Source organism: Staurois parvus, unplaced genomic scaffold (genome assembly GCF_062004578.1).
Source record: "Staurois parvus isolate SC_StPar_1 unplaced genomic scaffold, SC_StPar_1.0 ptg000207l, whole genome shotgun sequence".
NCBI lineage: Eukaryota > Metazoa > Chordata > Amphibia > Anura > Ranidae > Staurois > Staurois parvus.
The window spans coordinates 2,242,752-2,263,664 of record NW_028318003.1 but is presented as its reverse complement, the minus strand read 5'-3'; the positions used below and the strand labels follow the sequence as shown (position 1 = coordinate 2,263,664).

At 39.4% G+C, this 20,913-nt stretch overlaps 1 protein-coding gene across 6 annotated transcripts in view; it reads left to right on the top strand.

Moving 5' to 3' along the window:
- The window catches only part of GRIK4 (glutamate ionotropic receptor kainate type subunit 4), a 475,013-nt gene that overhangs the window by 302,060 nt on the left and 152,040 nt on the right, over positions 1–20,913 (top strand). For all 6 annotated transcript variants that reach the window (XM_089678554.1, XM_089678550.1, XM_089678553.1 and 3 more), the window contains one exon: positions 660–757. In XM_089678554.1, coding sequence (XP_089534680.1) covers positions 660–757 — 98 coding nt within the window. The remainder of the gene's footprint in view (positions 1–659; positions 758–20,913) is intronic.

Here is a 20,913-nt window from a genome sequence, read left to right as displayed (position 1 = left end):
CAGACAATGTTTCATGGTTCTGATTATTGTATTTGTTATTACATTTGTATAAGTTAATTAAAAAAAAAACAATAAACATATCCTTTAAAAAAAAAAAAAAAAAAGTTCACAGGTACACCTACTGCCTTCCATTGGCTGTCACATATATGTAGCTGGAGGGACCACATCAGCACAGTTGCTGCCCTGACAAAGACATGCCACTTGAAGGTTATTTGACATGACAGTGGTGCTATACACCTCGATTGGAAGGGGCAAGTCATACCCCCCATTGCTGAGCCTTTTGCACTTGCATCTTTAAATTTAAATTGTGTCCTGGTCCTACATTTACCAGAAATAAGTGGAACTGGGCAGACAGGTGACATACATTGTTACCATTGGTTTGCAGCATTGAAAACAAGGCTATACTGTAGAAACAGTGCACTAAATGCTACTGAAATATGGTATATGAAAGAAATGTATAGTTTTGGTTGCTATAGGATGATAATTTTTACAAATATATGTGTAGAAAATGCTAAATTGTGTGCTTGTAGTGATATTTATACCTTTAAATGCTTATTTAAATTGTGCTCCTCTTCCCTCCACAGAAATGATTACTGTATATATAGAAATGCATGAAAATTTGGAATTTGTTATATGAAAATGTTATCTCCTTGTTGCAGTGTGCCAGATCTTACCCAAAGGAGTTTTGGGAGTTCTGGGTCCATCTTACAGTCCGTCATCCAGCTCCATCATCAGCAACATCTGTGGAGAGAAGGAGGTTAGGCCTTGTATGCAATGTTATACTAACCTTGCATGAAACATTCATTGTTTGTGTGTTTGGATGTTATGCTGTTGTGTTTGCATGGTAAATAGTTGCTCTTCTTTTTTAAATAGTCAGAACTAAACACATAAAAACAAAACAAAAACACTCCAAAATGCACATTATCCAGAATGCACTATGCAAATCTAAATTTCCTAGCACATAAGAACATGCTCTCAAAGGAAGACTGCTTTGGGCATCCCTTTATCCCAGTCATGGTAAGTAAATCACAACAAAGTTTAAATGCTCACACAGCCATAAATACTGTATGGCACGGCAAAATATGAATGAAACATAATAACCCCTCATGGAGAAAACATGAGTGAAAAAGTAACCTATGGCAGAGATACATATAATATCAAAACAATCAAATGTCTGATTTTTGCAATATTATCTCATCACTACTTACAGAAAGTTAACATATTCTCACTAAACAGATAGTAACTACCATGTTAATCATTCCAAATACAAAAATACAACTCATAGCCAACATCTCTCTAGCCACAAACCAAAAATTACATTAAAAAAAGCAGGCTTCAATAAAAGTGTCATTAAACCCAGACAATGAAAAACTCTTAATACATATTACATAACCGAGTGTGCATATTCAAAAAGCCACTAAAGCTTTTGTTTTGAGTGAAATATACCTGGTTAATCCTGCCTTCAGCTGTCCCTCCCATCATCTCTGTGTACCAATTGCAGCCTGAGATTGTGTAGACCAGCTGTTGTCCTCTAATGAGCATGCTCCAGTTTCAGTTCCCTTCTAAGCTCTTCATTTCCTCATTTTTCTTATCTGTGGAGCCCATGTAACTAGAGTCACACATGTGGGCATATACACAGTGGTATATGACACCTCCTTCAGGTCTTCCTATTGCTAAACACCTATGGGAATGCTGATTTAATTATGTTCACTACAAAAAACTCACAAAAAAGCTTAGTTTTAATATAAAGCAGTATTAAATATAGCAAATGTAATTGTGAATACCTGTAAAATAAAAAAGAGCATTGGATACAGATGTTGTCTGAACAAAATGAAAGCTAGTGTCAATCATCCTCATCAATAATTTGACGTTTAATAAAGATTTATAGGGAGCTGTAAAACAGTTTCTGATATTTTTTTTGCCATGAGACTGGCACAGCACCAATCAAGGTTGTGTAGACAGACTCATATTGTAGAGAGCATAAATCAGCAGAGTAATAGAAGTCCTTTCCAAGGATCTTTCCCTGCAGATGCTGGACAGGAAAAGATCATGTGACCACACAACAATGTTGCAGGAATAAGGAATTTAGAGGATTAAAAAAAAAAATACATACAACGGCATGATATATATGATTTTCAGGAACGAGTTATGGCAATTAACACTTCTCTGTTTAGTATCACTTTAAGACACTTAATGGGTCATGCAGACCGAGATAAATTTTGTCAGATGTAGTGTTGGAAATTCCTGTAAAGAAATCAAACAATATAGAAAGTTTATGTAAATAAATATAAGTAGAAATCTCTGTTTGACCCTAACCTTAAAGGAGATAATCTGCCAGTCCACCACTCTTCTCTCTTTTTGAGTGTGCAAATGCAATCTCCTCCTCTCCTGCTTCTAGGAACATCATCCAGGACTACAAATGTCAAATCAATTTCAAAGTGAGCATACTCTGCAAAGTGTGGATACTGGCAATCTTGGTTGTCCCTTTCCGATTGAATGACTTTGTTGAACTATGCAATCTTTTATTTTTTTATGTTGTTTTTCCAACAAACATATTTACATGAGTAGACCAGAGCATAAATCTCAAATGATGACTGATATGTAAAGCTTGCCAGTATTGGGGTGCACAAAATCCCTCCCCTTAATCATTAATTGACACTGTGCATGACTAAGACAACTATGAACCTGTTCACTCATATTCTGCAGGTTAAGATCTGATCTTACTGTTCTGTCACCTACTGTGCAGTATCACTTAAACACTATAAACACTAATATCGGTACAACCTATAATTTTATATTGTCTGGGTATGCCTTAGATAACAGGTGGCAATGCCTTTTAATGGCCAAATTAATTTTTCTGCTATGGGTTAAACTTGTTGGAAAAGGGATCCACTATGGCAATCTACGTTGTAAGAAAGTTGAACATTTGAGCGATTTGAGCTTTTATCTCCCACATGGGTTACTTTTTTATTATTACTTTTGTAACATGTTTATGATGTGTGGGCATTTAAACGCCTATGTGTAAATGCCCACACAGGTGTAAACTGACTGTGTACGCTTACTCCCACCTACCTCCAATCCCATCTGGTCCACTAAAAAAAACTGAAGTTGATCCATCCCCCTCTGTCTAGGTGGATCAGATTGTAGGGCAGTTGGGTGTTGGGGCAGCAGAGTCTGTTTACACCCACTGGTCCATAGAGCAGTGTTGGTCCATGTCTGCTTTGATTAGTAGGGTATCAGTGGACAGATTCCCTGTGGATCTAATCAGAGTCTGCCGTGTGTGAAAGGGGCCTTATACAACAGCGCAAGGGATTTATTTATTTCTGTATATTCACATTTATCTTGGTTTATTGATTGTTTTTTAACCATACTGTTCATACTGTTGAAGTTAGATCCAAGTCCAACCACCTGAATTTTCCATATAACATAATTGGAAATGTAGTTGTGGGGCTTGACTTATACATTTGGATTCAATAAAATGCAATGACTGTGACAGAATGTACAGAGGTCGTCAGCTGTTGGCACTAGAGTTCTAGAGATAAGTAAAATCCCATAATGTGTTTTTACATTTCGGATTCCATTAAATTAAGCTAAGAGAAAATTTACTTGCAAAGTGAAAGTTCATAGTAAACAGCCTATTTGCATATAGTAAATCAACCGCAGTTAGTGCATTGTTATAATGTATCAGCCAACTCCTAGATTTGCAGGATTTGCAAAGCACAACTCTTAGCTCTTGTACTAGATGCAGTATTTTAGTGAGTCCATGACAGACAGGAGCTATTTTTACCCCCCCCCCCTTCCTGACCAGGCCATTGTTTGCGATACGGCGCTGCGTTACTTTAACTGACAGTTGTGTGGTCATGCAACGCTGCACCCAAATGAAATTTATGTCCTTTTTTCCCCACAAATAGAGCTTTCTTTTGGTGGTATTTGATTGCCTGTGCGTTATTTATTGTATGTGCTATTTTAAAAAAAAAGACCGCCAATTTTGAGGGAAAAAAAACAATATTTTTGACATTTTGCTATTAAACATGTCCAGTAAAAAAAAAACTGTAAAAATCAAATTTCATCACAAATTTAGGCCAAAATGTATTCTGCTACATATCTCTGTTAAACACCTCCCCCCAATAAATGTAAATTAATTGGTTTATGTTAAAGTTATAGCATTTACAAATGGCAGAATGTATACTGGAATTTTGTTTTATAATACTAGTAAAAGCGGCGACTTATAGCGGGACTGCGGCGGGCATTCTGACACTGGGGGAAAACTGACTAACTGTCACTCACATCCCCAGTGACACCAATACAATGATCAGTGCTAATAAAAAGCATTGACACTGTACTGATGACACTGGGCAGGAAGGGGTTAACATCTGGGGGCGATCAAAGGGTTAACTGTGTGCTGTTTCACTGTGTGTGTGCTTTACACTGTAAGCACATTGCTTTGCATGGCTCTCCTAGGCAGATCCATAAAAAGCAGTGTACAGGAGCTGACAGGGGAGAGATCTGTATTGTTTACATACAGGTCTCTCCCTCGTCCATGATACACCGGGAATCACTGGCTCACACGCGCCCCCCTACCCAGAAATGCAAGATTACGTGTATATATACGTGATTGTGTGCACCCCTGCCGCCCTGTAGCAGTATTTCTGCTATAGGGCAGTGGGAAAGCATCAGCAGAAATACACACACTGGAAAATGCCGAGCCACCTAGCTCGTAAGCTCACTCAGCTTCAACTTCAGTATCAGTTTGCTTCTCTTACCATTCTGACTGTGTTGTCCAGCTCTCTTAGATGCTTGGCTCTCCAGCCTTTAGTCACTGTGCCCTCCTGCACGGCCCACCCTGATAGGAGCTGACCTGACTCCTGGAACTGAGACTTCTGGATGGGTCCTCTCACCCCTCGATGAGACCTTCCGTCTCCCACACTGGGAGCTGTCACTGACTAGGAGCTCTGAGCTATTCTCAGACCTGAGTATATAATGACACTGCACACCTGTGCACTCAGACAAGTTGAAGGCATCTGGTAAAACCCCAACAGAGGACTGAATGTTCCGATCCAGAGCTTTAGAATCCAGAGAAAGCCAAATCCACGGCTTTCTCTGCCTAGAAACACTAATCTGGAACATTGTAATCACCCTAAATGCGAATCCTTTGTCACATTTTCTCATCTTCTCACAGTGACAGAGTCTCAGCCTGTCACACAAGCTAATATAGAAGCATCGTTTTACAAATATAAACACAATCAAGAGTTTTTAAAACCTTAAAGTACATATTTTGGCTGTTTGCATTAATACATGTGTATCTAGAAAATAATTAAAGGACTGTACAGTTACTTTAAGATGTTTTTATTAAAGTGATAATAATTTATGAATAAAGTATTAATTTATTACGTAACAATGGTGGTAAATTTAAACAAATGAGGTAAAATGCAAAAAAAATTTCTGTGCCAGTTTATCATTAGGGAGATTGGACTACAGGATTGTCCTGTAGATTTAACACCTAAAGCTGTGCGTAGATGGATTGAAATTTAGCCAGTTCATCATAGTCCAGACGAATTTCGCTCCATCTATGGCCATTTCCGCTCTTTCAAACAGGACTGTTGGAAAACGTTTGTCAATCAGCTTGCTGATCAGAGTATTCTGACAGCAGAGAAGCCCTTCATCCACCTCGCATGTGTGTGAGAGAATGCATTCATTTTTTTTTTTGATCAGCCTGCTGCCTGATATGTAAAAACAAATAAGGAACCATCTATGGCCAGCCTAAGTGTGTGATTAGTACAAACTTCCATGTCATGTAGCCTCCCTGGTGGTATCCCTATGTGCAGCTCGGGGTAAAGTTTCAGCACCACAGCGGTAACCCCGAGCTACACTCGGGCTTACCATGCGGCGCTGCTCTAGGATCTGTTCTTCTCTTACCTTGTCCTGCACTCCTGCGGTGTCCCTCCTGCAGTGTCCCCTGTAATGTCCTCCGGCGGATGCTGGCATCTGTCTTCTGGGTTCCGTCTCCTGCAATGTCGGGACGTATGGGGGACGGAACTGGCGGGAAATTTGAAAATGAAAAAAAGTGACATTCACTAAATTCACTAAAATAACATAGTAAAACATTACTGTATCAAACCATTTCACATACATTTTGTCCCGAGTGCTTTGTCCTGTGCCCTGCCTGCATTTGTACTGTTCTTTCTGCCTGAAAACTGAGAAACGTTCATGATGTCCAAAAAGCGTCCCTTTAGGTCAAAAGCGGTTTTAGACCAGTTAGAGAACAGCGATAGTAAATTAGAACCACTTGCAGAATTGAGTGATAATGATTCGTGGGGAAATTCGTCATCAGACACTGAAAACGATTTTGTGACTTTGCTCAGTGATGAGCGAACTTGGCACTATATTTCAAAATTCAGTGTTTTTGGTTCGATTATATTATTAAATGTATTATTATTATTATATTATTATTATTTTTTTGATTATTTATTAAATTATAATTTATGATTTCGTGTTTCAAATTTTAACATACCCGGGATGTTTACTAGACTTGTTCGGACAGATTTCAGTGAGTTATTCCTAAAAATGACAGGCCTACAATAAAAAAAATACATATTTGCATGCAAAAAAATGTACCGCTTTGAGCACAGAAATATGGAAATAATCAGACCGCTAGGGAGGTTAAAGGTTAAGTTCACCTTTGTTTAACCACTTCCCACTGGAAGTATGCATATATGTGAGCTTTAATGCGGATAGGTCGCATATATGAAGACTTTTTAAACATCTTTCTGTGCTGGGAGCATGTGCACTGTGCGCTCCCAGCACAGTAACCGGAGGGTATCAGAAAGCTTCCAATGCATAGATCAGGAGCTTTCTGATCATGTGACCGCTGTGATTGGCAGGGATCAGAATGCCTGCCTCCTGGCATATAGAACCTTTTAAAGGGTCAGGAGATGGCAGAAGGGATTTAAAAAAATAATTAATGCACATGTTTTGGCAAGTAAAAAAATGTGCATCTTTTTATTGTGTTTCTCAGAAGCCTGCCTGATCAATAGGTCTCAGATGCCGTGACAGGCTTCTGAGAGCACTTTCTGAAGATCTCTATTTGTATTTCTGTATGGACTGTCAGTTTCAGAGCTGCAGGAAATTTCAATAATCTACGAGGGCACTGATCAGTGCTCTCATAGTTCATTGAGAACTACTATCTGTCTGTTGCAGTGGGGTGTGTAGCATATTCATTCGCAGATTGCTGTGCATGAATAATGCGGCTCTAAGGGCAGAAGAACCCCCGCTCACTGTCATAGGTGGGCACTCTGGGGGTGAGAGGGGGGTTCATAGCAATGTGTTACACCCTAAATATGGATGCAACATGTTGTGAAGTTAGCCTTTAAAATTAATACATTTTTATTTGTTAGGAACAACGAATGTAGACATTGTGTTTTTGGGGAAAGAACTGCCTCTTCTTCAGGCCTAAGCAACAATTTGTAATGCAATCAGCATGAAATAACATAGACAATCTGAATTGAGGTTGGATGGAAGAAAACATTTTAGCTATATTTTATGTTCCTAAGAAATAAAGATTTACAACAAATTTCAAGCAAGACGGGTTTTTACTTGGTGTTCCTAACAGTATTTGTTTGTCTGTAAGGCTCCATTCACACCTTGCAGATGCGTCGGACTGTGCTTGCTCTTTTTGAGCATTCCCATGTGTCATATTTAGGGCAGACCGCCAGTTTCAGTGGCCTAGCCTATGTGCAAGAATCACACTAAAAGAATTGCCTGACACATTTTAAAAATCACATCACACCAATTTACATGGTACTGCAGTACTATGCGTTTTGGCGCGCGTGTTAACATGATGTGTGGGGGTGCCTTTAAGAATTAATAGCACCACTGGACATCTGCAGTGCTCCTTCACTGCAATGGTGTGAATGAAGCCTAAAGCAGTCTGATTATGAGAAAGGCAGCATCCTAGGCCCAGAACTGGGTCCTTAACTCTTTTATACATGAAGCTGTAGCAAACAAATGCATTTTAGCTTTATTGCATTTGTATTGGCCTGCACCCACATTGATCCAGCACTATCATTCACCTTCATGTAGACAGGAAAAGAGGATATTTGCTCTTAAACAGTTGTCACAGGTACAAGTGTCCCTATTGAAAGATTCACCTTCTATTTGTGTTCTGGTGGCAACGTAAAATTTTGCATTTACCTTCACTTTTATTTCCTGTGACATTGGTGCTCGGGACAATTAGGGGCATAATCTCCCTAATGGGGACAGACTGCTATAAAAGCCTGACAGCTCCAACCCCTAACCACATAATGATCTATCTGCTGCTGCACCTGCTGGGCTCTAATGAGGAAAATTGCAGGGTCTGCATTCCTTTGGATGTGAATTCCCTTTGGGAGTATCTCACCGAAAATGACATTTATGTTGCAGGGGATGCTCAAAATCTGACTTGAATCCTTGTGCAGACTTCTGGGAAAATCAGTGAACCAGTCACACTAGCAGGAAATGACATATTTGGAGGGGATTCTGTATACTATCTGTGTACAGAATGCCTCCAGGTAGCCATAATGCAGTGCATTGTTCAGAAAATTGAAGCACTGCAGATTGAAAAGGAAAGGCATTTTTTATAACATTCAATTACAATATGACTTGTGTCATAATTGTATAAGCTATATTATGTTTTTCTTTGCTATTTTTTTCCCCATGAAAGTGGAGTTATCCTTTAAGTGTAAGGTCACAAGAATATTAACCTCTGCTGGGATAGCTCCACTTCATTGAATATTACAGTATATATAGTTGAACATAGCATATAGCATAATTGACTCACAGCCATCAATTCAGTATAGCTTAGAGTGGTTGTAAATGCTTACATATACCCAGTGAAGTGACTGGTCTTGGGTGATACACAGAGATGAAATAAATCCTCCTGCATAGGTTGTATCTGTTTATCTCTTCTCTACAGCCATTCAAAGTGCTAAATTTAGCAATAACCAAAGCCTTGCGTAACCATAAAATCCCATATCAATGGGCAACTTCTGCAGTACTATTGGTTACATTCCAAGGATCCAAACATATTATTTCGTCACATCAGGCTGGTCTACAACAACTGCATTCCTGGGGCATCATACCAGAACCCCCTGCCTCAGACTCCGCACGATCTGTGAGAATAGCAACATCCCATAACTTTTCGCAGCCTCAACGTAAACACAACAGGTCTAGACCACACTAATTCTGGAACACCTAATACTATAAATGCCCAACCCGGTGTCTATTAGCCTTCGGCTCTTTTGAACTTTGACCCCTACACTCCCTTCCTGGACACAGTTGCGCCTGCATCGTGAAAAGCTTTTTGGTGTGCAACTCCATTTTAAAAAAAAAAAATTATTATTATTTTAAGTTTTCCTCTCGTTGCTGTTTCCAACGGTACATTCAACTCTGTAGCTGCCAATCACATTCTTTTTTCTAACCTGTGCCAAGACTTCCTTTTCTGCCTTCAACTCTTCCTCAAGGAGTTGTGTTCAATCAACGAATGTCTTGATCAGCTAACATGACTATTAAAATACTCTCTGTTAATACAAAGGGCCTCAATCATCCAGCCAAAAGATCCTCACTTTGGAAACTGGCTTTATCGTCTCTGTTCGCAAGAAATGCACTTTCATGCTCAAAGTGCTAAATTTAGAATTTTTGTCTGAGAGTTCAGAAAAAGGGAGTGGTAGCACACCTTAAAGTGAAACTTTAGATAATAAATAAAAATGGACAGACAGGCAGATTTTTAATTCAGAAGAGACATGCTATATTAAAATCTTCTACATTAAAATTACCTGCCTGCCTGCCTGCCCCTGTACAGTGAGCTGTGCACACGCAGCTCACTTTAGAAATTTGACAGTGCCAAAGCCGACGGAACGCCTGCATATGCGTGGGAGTGACTTTATCTCTACCCAGCCAATGAAAATGGGACGCGATTACTCAAACATCTCAGCAACTGGTGGGGGGCTCTAGGACATTACATTGCTAAAGCCAAGACGAGTATAAGTATTCTTTAATACACAAAAAATCTGATATGCACCTTATGTTTTAAAGCAGTTCAGCTCAATAAATGTGTTTTGTGGTGTGCTTCAGTAGATTATACATTGCCCACTACTGTGTAGTACTTTGTGGTACCGTTCACACCCACATGGATGAAAAATATATTTTAAATATATTTTTAAAATATTCTTCCCAAATATATTGACATAAATTTGAAATACAATTTTGGCCTTATTCAATATATTAAAATAAATAAATATATATATATATATATATTAATATATATATATATATATATATATATATATATATATATATATATATATATATATACTGTATGTTGAAATGCTTCTTTTATATGTTACAAAGTATATGAAAAATATTTTTTAAATTGCATTTTCAAATATACTGCATGTCTTTAAAAATACATTTAATCTACATTTTTGGAATGCATTTATGAGTATATGTAAAAACATTTTATGTTAAAAAAATCTTAAGAATATATTTTAAAAAAATTACATTTTTAAATATATTTTTCATATATTTTGTAGTATATAAAAAAACGCATTTCAACATACAGTGTGTGTGTGTGTGTATATATATATATATATATATATATATATATATATATAGTGAAATATATTGAATACAGCCAAAACTGTAGTATTTCAAATATATGTTAATATATTTGGGAAGAATATTTTTAAAATATATTTAAAATAAATGTGGGCAGTGATTTCCATCAGAACACACCGTGGTACATGTGTTTTACCGCTCGTTACCATAACAAACCAATCAGAATGGGCCTTGGTGATTTATTAATGAAAAACAAGCCAATTTCTGTACTTAAATGGTTTACTGTGTAACTGTACCTTTTAACCTTTCCTATCTCTGACATACTGGAGAATGGATATATAGCACAGCAAGCCCAGGACCTTCACTGTACTTTAGTGAGCAGTACCTTGCTGCACTGCTGACCAAAACAGGAAAATAAAACGGCAGCAGCGTTTGTAGATCAGTGACTAGGAAGACTGCAGTCACAGGCATTCTAGACACTTTTTTCTATAAGTGGGAAGGCACTGGTCTGCAGCATCCCCTCAGTAATTTGCTGTAGAATTTTGCTGCAATATCAGGATACTTGCTATGACCCTGCCCTAAGTGTCTGAAAGTCAGTAGTCAAAGACAGACACTTTTGGCAGGTTCCCAGGACCTTTCAGCAGCTGTTAGCAACTTTCTACAGTGAATAACTGAGGACCAGGAGAAGAGGCTACAAGTCACACAAATAAGAAAGTTTTAGAAGCATTTTAAGAAAATCTGCTTATATTTTTCCTTTCCCAATTCATTCTTCAACATGCTAATTACATTTTTAAAAACAAAGCCTTTATGTTTTTATTAAAAAGCCTATTTTAGACGTGTCACTACCGGGTCTCTGTGCTTTTATATGCATGCCAGGCAGATCATGGCTGGTGAGAGAGGCTATACAAACCTAGTAGACAACCCTAGATAATATGGCGTCCTTCAGCCAGGAAATGGGGCAGGCTTATAATGCCCACTGTGAGAAAATCAATGTGCAGTGTTATCAGACTAAGCATTTTCAATACATGAAAGGAGTCTGTAAAACTGTGCAAGACTGAAGGTAAGACTGAAGTTCTGCTTTACTTTCTCATTTTGTCATTGTAGTTTAGCAGCATACCTCCCTCTCTATGCATGAGTGGAGGATCCTGTCCTACTCCAGCTTCCTCCTCAAACAGCATCTTTCTGCCTGCTACTACTTTGCAGTGCAGGCTGGCGGTGGGGACAACATTTCAGATGCCACAAAAGGAAGGTGGGTTAAGCCGTTAGACATCCACCAGGCTTCTTGTGGATAATTTAGGCCTGAATAACCAGTGGCTCTATTGCAGGCACTAATTTGACTTGGCATCTCTCCAAAGTGTTTTGTGCCTGGACACTGCGGGTGATTCTTCAAAATGGCAGTAGCCACAAGTAATTTAGTATTCAAGCTTCACGCTAACCTGAACACATTATTTAATCTAATTAGTAAACACATGCTGTCCAAGTACGGTACTGTAGTAGTATTATTATTATTATTATTATTGTTGTTATAACAGTAAGGATTGCTTTATATGAAAGGGCAATTTTATGCAATAAGCAAAATAATATTTAAAAGGTTTAGAACCTGAATAAATGGGATGTGACTATTTTCCTTCACACAGCAGAATGCCCATGAGTAATACATAAACACCTCTGTATTAATTATTCATCAAGTTGAGTGATCAGTGGTGCACAGAGACTTCTAACTCCTTCAGACTGTAGTAAGCATGAAAGACAAACAATGACAGTATTTACAATGGAATAGACTTCATTATGCATTTGCATGATATTCTAGTTTATTACATAGGTTTTCACATCCACACATGCTCTATCAGACATAAAAAATATATATCTATATATCATATAGATATATTATAGATACAGATAGAAGATAGATATAGATAGAAGTATAGCCAAAATGGCAAGGACTCAGCCAACAATCAGCTCCAGGAAGATCAAAGAAGGTCTAAAGTTACCTGTGCGTACTGTTCCAATTAGAAGACGCCTGTCAGGGAATGGGAAGATCGCTGTGACAATCGAATCTGCACATGCGTAGAATCCTGACAAAACGTACAGGCAGGCGGGCACTAGGACCCAGGCACGCCTGTCACCAATGACGGCGCCGGGCAAGCACTAGGACCCAGGAGCACCTGTGAGGAGTCGGGCGGGCTATTTAAACCCGGCTCTTGCAATGCTCAAGTGCCATATGGTCTTTCCTGTGTTCTGTGAGTTTACTCTGCTGCTGACCCTGCCTGATCCTGATGTGCTGACTTCTCCTGCTCTGACCCCTGGCTTGCCTGACCATTCTCCTGCCTGCTCCTGCACTTTTGATCTCCAGTTGCCAAACCCAGACCGTGACCCATTTATTCTTTTGCCTGCCGTTTGTACCAACCTGCTCCGCTGTTACCGACCCAGCCTGTCTGACCTCACTTACTCTACCTCCTTACATCAGATTCTCACCTGCTGCGTACCACCGACAGGTGCCTCTACCACAGCGGGTTGCACCCAGGGGTCGCGACCTGGTCTCGGCTTGCTCCAAGTCCATCCCCACCATCAGGGGCTCTGGTGAACAAGCAGGTCGGAACTTAGATTCCACGCCCAGGGGAATTCTGGTCTGTGGAATGCTAGAGGCTACCACCGGCTGGTCCCTAACAACGCCTATGTGAAACCAAGCTATCTGCAAGAAGCCCCCACAAAGTCCCAATGTTGAAAAAAAAGACATGTGCTGAAGAGGTTACAATTTGCCAAAGAGCACATTGACTGGCCTAAAGAGAAATGGCGCAACATTTTGTGGACTGATGAAAGTAAGATTGTTCTTTTTGGGTCTAATGGCCGGAGACAGTTTGTCAGACGACCCCCAAACACTGAATTCAAGCCACAGTACACTGTGAAGACAGTGAAGCATGGTTGTGCAAGCATCATGATATGGGGATGTTTCTCATACTACAGCATTGGGCCTATTTATCACATACCAGGGATCATGGATCAGTTTGAATACATCAGAATACTTGAAGAAGTCATGCTGCCTTATGCTGAAGAGGAAATGCCCTTGAAATGGGTGTTCCAACAAGACAACGACCCCAAACACACCAGTAAACGTGCAACATCTTGGTTCCAGACCAACAAGATTGACATTATGGAGTGGCCAGCCCAATCCCTGGATCTTAATCCAATAGAAAACTTGTGGGGTGACATCAAAAATGCAGTTTCTGAGGCAAAACCAAGAAATAGAGAAGAACTATGGAATGTAGTCCAATCATCCTGGGCTGGAATACCTGTTCACAGGTGCCAGAAGTTGGTTGACTCCATGCAACACAGATGTACAGCAGTTCTCAGAAACAGTGCTTATACAACTAAATATTAAGTGATTCAAAGGAAAGCAAAATCTTCAAACATTTTTCAGTTGATATAGTGAATGTTTGAGTTTGTAAAGAAGAATACAAACACTGCTATTTTTTTTGAACAGTCTAACATTCACTTTTCTTCAATTTGTTTTGAGAAACAACACAAATTTGATATATTTTTCTTCATGTTTTGATTTGGAATAGAATGTGTAGTGTTCCCAATGCATTTGCGTTAATGGAAATAAAAGCTATTAGAAGGATTTTGAGCTTTATTCACTTATTTCAACACACTGCTATTATTTTGAACACAACTGTACTGTATATATTCACACTATATTGCCAAAAGTATTGGGACACCTGCCTTTACACACACATGAACTTTAATGGCATCCCAGTCTTAGTCCGTAGGGTTCAATATTAAGTTAGCCCACCCTTTGCAGCTATAACAGCTTCAACTGTTCTGGGAAGGCTGTCCACAAGGTTTAGGAGTGTGTCTATGGGAATGTTTGGCCATTCTTCCAGAAGCGCATTTGTGAGGTCCGGCACTGATGTCAGATAAGAAGGCCTAGCTCGCAGTCTTCGCTCTAATTCATCCCAAAGGTGTCCTATCGGGTTGAGGTCAGGACTCTGTGCAGGTCAGTCAAGTTCCTCCACCCCAAACTCGCTCATCCATGTCTTTATGGGCCTTCCTTTGTGCACTGGTGCACAGTCATGTTGGAAAAGGAAGGGGACATCCCCAAACTGTTCCCACAAAGTTGGGAGCATGAAATTGTCCAAAATGTCTTGGTATGTTGACACCTTAAGAGTTCCCTTCACTGGAACTAAGGGGCCAAGCCCAACATCTCAAAAACAACCCCACACCATAATTACCCCTCCACCAAATTTTACACTTGGCACAATCCAGTCAGGCAAGTACCGTTCTCCAGGCAACCACCAAACCCAGACACGTCCATCGTGATTCTTCACTCCAGAGAACACGTCTCCACTGCTCTAGAATTGAGTGGAGGCATGCTTTACGCCAATGCATCCGATGCTTTGCATTGCACTTTGTGATGTAAGGCTTGGATGCAGTTGCTCGGCTATGGAAACCCATTCCATGAAGCTCTCTATGCACTGTTCTTGTGCTAATTTGAAGGCCACATGATGTTTCAAGGTCTTTGCTCTGCAGACAGGTGGTGATTTCTGCCCACTGTTCGCTGTGCGCTTCAGCGTGCACTGACTATGCTCTGTCATATTACATGGCCTACCATTCGTGGCTGAGTTGCTGTTGTTCCCAGTTACTTCACCTTTACAATACTACTAACAGTTGACCATGGACTATTTAGTAGCAAGGACATTTCACGGATGGACTTATTGCACAGGTGGCAACCTATCACGGTACCACACTTGAATTCACTGAGCTCCTGAGAGCAACCCATTATTTCACAAATGTTGATTCAGGGGTTGTTGAGTATAAATGCACGCCACACTTTTCAGATATTTATTTGTAAAACATTTTGAAAACCATTTGTCATTTCCTTCCACTTCACAATTATGTGCCACTTTGTGTTGGTCTATCACATAAAATCCCAATAAAATACATTTACATTTTTGGTTGTAATGTGACAAAATGTGTAAATTTTCAAGGGGTATGAATACTTTTTCAAGGCACTGTATATATAAATATGGCTTGGCTTGAATAGTGATGTGAGCAGATAAAGATTCAGCCGCTCTTCCTACCATCCCTACTGGGAACAAGGACCCTCATATTTACTCTGTCATCTACTGTTTGATCCATTGTTCTAGTGATTTTAACATAGCAAAGCAGAATAAATATGACACACATCGAGCATTCCATTAAAGATGGAGCCAGAGCATTATCTCCTAGAATGGGGAAGGAGAAACTTAGGAACACCAAAGCTCAACTGGAAAGATTTACATGAACACCCGCCAAAAATTCAGCTGTCACTGAACACCTGCAACCACAGGAAGAACTACAGGAAGAAGTCAACTCAGTGCCATTAGAGCAAGAAGATGCACAGGACTTGCTGACTAACATAGTAAGTACTGATGGCAACCTTGCCTCCCTGCTAACACCTAGTGATCCAATATGCCCCTACCAGAACCTACCCTAAAAGATATTCTGTAAGCCTAATGCATGCAAGAGGACATTCTGCTTGTCCCTCAAAGCATACAGAATATTATTGAGAGAATGACAGCCATAGAAAGAAGGGTTAGCTCTGTGGAATATGCCTTCAACCCATTGCAACAAAAATGTACGTTTTAATACAAAAAGTTGCTCAGCTTGATTATAGAGTTGAACATCCAGCAGTAGTTGTTGCATGGCTAGATGAGCATGAACGTCATCTACGTGTCAAGACGTCTACTGGGCCAACCTTATTTTTACTCCACAGATCTTTTTTATTATGCGCAATGAATGAGATTTCCTGCTATAGAGGCTGGCTTTTATCTGTGACTTGATGTCATCCAGGTTTACATTATCTACCAACATCAAAGTTGCATCTCCTTTGACATTTTCTCTATACAGTTCTCTCCAATCATCCTGCAAATGAAGGAGTCTTCAGAATTAGCTTTCTTAACCACATGATGTTAGGACTGGGTTACTGTATGCCCTGTTTCTATAGCCCGCTCATTTGTAGTATCACTATGGATACCTACCTGTCTTAGCTTGCAAAAACTCCTGTGTTTTTTTTTACCTGTTTTACTGTGATGAAACTGTGATAAAACTCCCGTACTCTCTTGTTATTACCATGTACCATGGCTGAATGTAGAACTATAATATCATGGAATGTTAGAGGTTTAGGCAATGCAACTAAGAAACAGGCCATGTTTCTTTGTCGGTGATACTGTAAAATATACCTCAACAGTGAAACCACTCATTATCCTAAAATACATCATTATCATCCACAATACCACTTGATGCATGCTTCATAACCCGGGGGGGGGGGGGGGGAGGTTGTTAACATTTCGATCTTTAATGGTGTGGGGTTTTCATGCAGTCATGCTAAAATGGACCCCTTGGTTAGAGTTATTTTCTTATATTGTGTCTTGAATAACTTAGGTTTTAGTTACTGTGTAAGTTCTTTTATATTCCCCATTGGTTCTTCATAAATTGCTAGTTTCTTTCAGGCAAACCACATTTTCTGGTTCTGGCATTTTCCAGGATAAATTTAACATGATTATGCTACCCTATGTAGGAGATGTACAGTATGTTGTTCTATTGCCAAGAAGCCTAGAAGTCCCTCTTTCTCTGAGGTGGAAAAACAAGATTTTTTAAATGAAAAAAAAATTTTTGAGGAAGGGGAAAATACAGGACGCTTATTGGTGGCCATTGCTAGATCACAACAGCTTCTAGCTCATGTCAATGCCTAAAGCATAGATAGGGGACGTATAGTGACTATTTGTTCTAAAATAACAGATGGTTTGGGGATTTTTTTTATATGGACCTTTATAGCAGTAACATCTCTTGTAAAGTTGAGGCAATATTTTTTTTTTCTTTTTCTCCCTACAATTTTTGCAGAGGACAGCACCGTTCTGGACTCTCCAATCACATTGTAGTAGTTATCTGCCACCCTAAGTGTGTCATCTAATATGAATGCCCCAGGGGCAGATGGCTTAATGACAGAAATGTAAAAAGATGTGGTACTGTCTTTCTTGCAGAGCTCTTTGCAGTCCTAAATGAGGCATCAGATCTCCACAGTTCATGAATAAAGCCATTATTGTTGTTCTAAAGCTTGGCAAAGATCTCCTACAGTCGCAATTGTGTCAACCAACATCTTTTCTCAGGACAGACATTAAGGCTTTTGCTAAAGTCCTTACCAATAGATTGTCTAATATTACTGGCACATTGGTACATCCAGATCAAGTTAGTTTTATACTTATGAGGTCTACCACCACTAACAATAATAGATTATCTCTCCATTTACAAATTCCACCTACTAATGTAGGCAATTGGGCTATTATATTATCAGACATTGCCAATGATTTTATTAGCATGGAATGGGAGTACCTGTGTCAGACCCTGCTTAATGGCTTGCCACCCAAGGATGTCCCTGGATATCCTTGAGTTTCAGTGGTTATACTAGGGCCATGGCAGCTGCAGCCATGACCCTCAGTATCAGTGTTTTCATCCGGCAATGCTGAATAAGCTAAAAGCATTTTGATGGATTGCTTTTACAGGTGGTGGGAAGGGGCTACCTGACTTTCTGGGCTCTCCCATTCACATGGGGAGCCCCGGACTGAAGCCGCCTGACTATAGAGATGATTGAGAACTGGAATGTCCCTGAGCATCTCTATGGTCTAAGAAACTGGAAGCAAAGAGTATTGTGCCACTTCACGGTCTGAGGTGAACAAACAATTACTGTCCTTTGAAAGCATCAGATCTGGGTTTGATCAGTTGCTTTGAAGGGCAGAAGAAAGATCTGAGGTCTAGTAGACCCCAGATCTCTCAGTAAAGAGTACCTGTCACTGCCCATGCTGTCACAATGGATTTTGTTCATCCCTTGTGATAGCAATAAATTTGATTTAAAAAAATGAGACAGTGTAAAAAAGAGAAAAAAAATTTAATTAATAATTTTAAAAATATTAAAGCTATCCCATCCCCCCATACAAAGGTGAACACATATGTAGGTTGCACAAGTTATTCAAGACACAATATAAGAAAATAAATCTACCCAAAGGGTCCATCTTAGCATGCCTGCAGGAAAACTCCACACCCTTAGAGATCAAAACGTTAACCCCTATGAAGCATGCATCAAGTGGTATTGCCTCTGTCTCTTAGTAATATTACCTGCTTAAAAAATATATATAATGTTTGGGGGTTCTAAGTAACTTTCTTATGGCTTGGGAAATATTTTCAATTCAGCTAAATTAAGAAGGTCACCATCTTTAAGTATTTTGGAAATAATATTTCCACCATACTATCTGATTATATACCACTGAATGTAGAACCCCTTTTGACTAAACTAAAGGCTAACTGTAAGGTCTGGTGTCAATTGTCTTTTTCTGTTGTAGGAAGGGCAAATTTAGTGAAAATGCTCTGAATGCCCAAGTAATTATATGTTTGGCATAATGCCCCAATCTAAATCAGATGATTTTTAGATGGGTTAACTCCCTTTTCATGGATCTTATTTGAAAGGGAAAATGACCCAGAATTAAGCTTGAAACTATTCAACTCCCAAAAGGATGATGGGGGACTGGAGGTTTCCAATGCTAGACTTTATTTTGTGGCCTTCCAGTTCCTACAGGCTGCAGGATGAGGTGTATCAGATAAGAGATCAATCTCAGAGAATATTGTCTTCTATTCTACCTCAAGACCCTCTCATTTCCCTTTTTGGAAGAAGGTACTTTTTCAAAAGGGATCTCAATACCCTGCACTTACACACCTGCACAAAGTATGGCTTGCAATGAAAACTATTACTAAGCACATGAGATATACACAATTTATGCCACTTTGGAATAATCTGATCTTGTCAGAACTATCCAACTTGGAGAGATTTGGAAATTAGAGGAGGTCTGGCAAAACTTTACTTCATCAAATTTACCAGAATAACATCCTTAAAACATATCAGTCACTATCACTATCAGAGGAATATGGCCTTTCTAAACAATCCTTCTTTCAATACTTGCAATAGCATCATGCTCTTCAGCCACAATCCTGTATATCACCGATCATCTATATTTAAAACCCTTGAATGTACTGCACTCTTTACAACTACCCCTGGTCCCCAAAATAAGTTTATTGGACATTCTCTCCTTAGGTGCTGAATCTCTGCAACTAACGATCACTAGGTTACTATATTGCCCGGAAATTGATATCACAGAAACGGACCTCTTCTACACCCTAATTGTTCATGTAGAGCAGCCTTTCTCAACCAGAGTGCCCAAGCACCCTGGGGTGCCTTGAGGTTTCCTCAGGGGTGCCTTGGCAAAATGTCTACAAATTGCCCAAAACTTGTATAAAAGCCAGCAGGTGGATGAGGCCTGCCTTTTAGTTACACAAAGCCACAGGATTTCATTGTTACACCATTACAACCCTCTAGCTGCTGGCGTCCTGACAACCTGACAAAATAACATCATCAGTTGATAAGGATGATGTCAGCTGCATGCCCAGCATCCTATTTTGACCGCCTCCTGCCCCTCTTTATCAGTGCTGGGGTCACATAAGCTCAGTGATGGAAAAAAACTGAGGGAGAAGAGAAACATTGGCATACTAGTTAGTACCAGTGTGCAAAAGTGTATTTACTTTGGAAGAATAAATCACCTCTCATATGGATGCAGCAGCATCCATATGCATTTTGGAATGGGGTGCCCTTTTAAAATTTTAGACAGTCTAAAGGCAGCCCATTTTAGAATGGGGTGCCTCACAACTATCCTTAATTTTAAAGGGTGCCTCAGGAATGTCCATAATTTTGAAGGGTGCCTTGACTGAAAAAAAGTTGAGAAACACTGATGTAGAGAAAATATACAATCAATACATGACTGAAAATGAAAAGACTTTATCAATGCAGGGCTTGCCCTCAGAAGTTCTTTAACTACTTGCCCTCCAGAGGATTTACCCCTCTTCCTGACCAGGCCATTTTTTGTAGTTTTTTTTGCGATACAGCACTGTGCTATTTTTAACTGACAATTGCGCGATCATGCAACATGGTATTGGATAACCTGTGGATTATTTATTTTTTGCACTATAAACAAAAAAAGACCAAACATTTTGAAAAAACAAACAATATTTTTGACTTTTTGCTATAAAACATATCCAGTAAAACAATGTAAAAAATCAAGTTTCGTCATAAATTTAGGCCAAAATGTATTCTGCTACATGTCTTTGCTAAACACAATCCCAATACATGTAAATTAATTGGTTTACGTGAAAGTTATAACGTCAGCAAATGGCGGTGTACAAGTATATACTGGATTTTTTATTATACTAGTAATGGCGGCAATCAGCAACTTTTAGTGGGACATG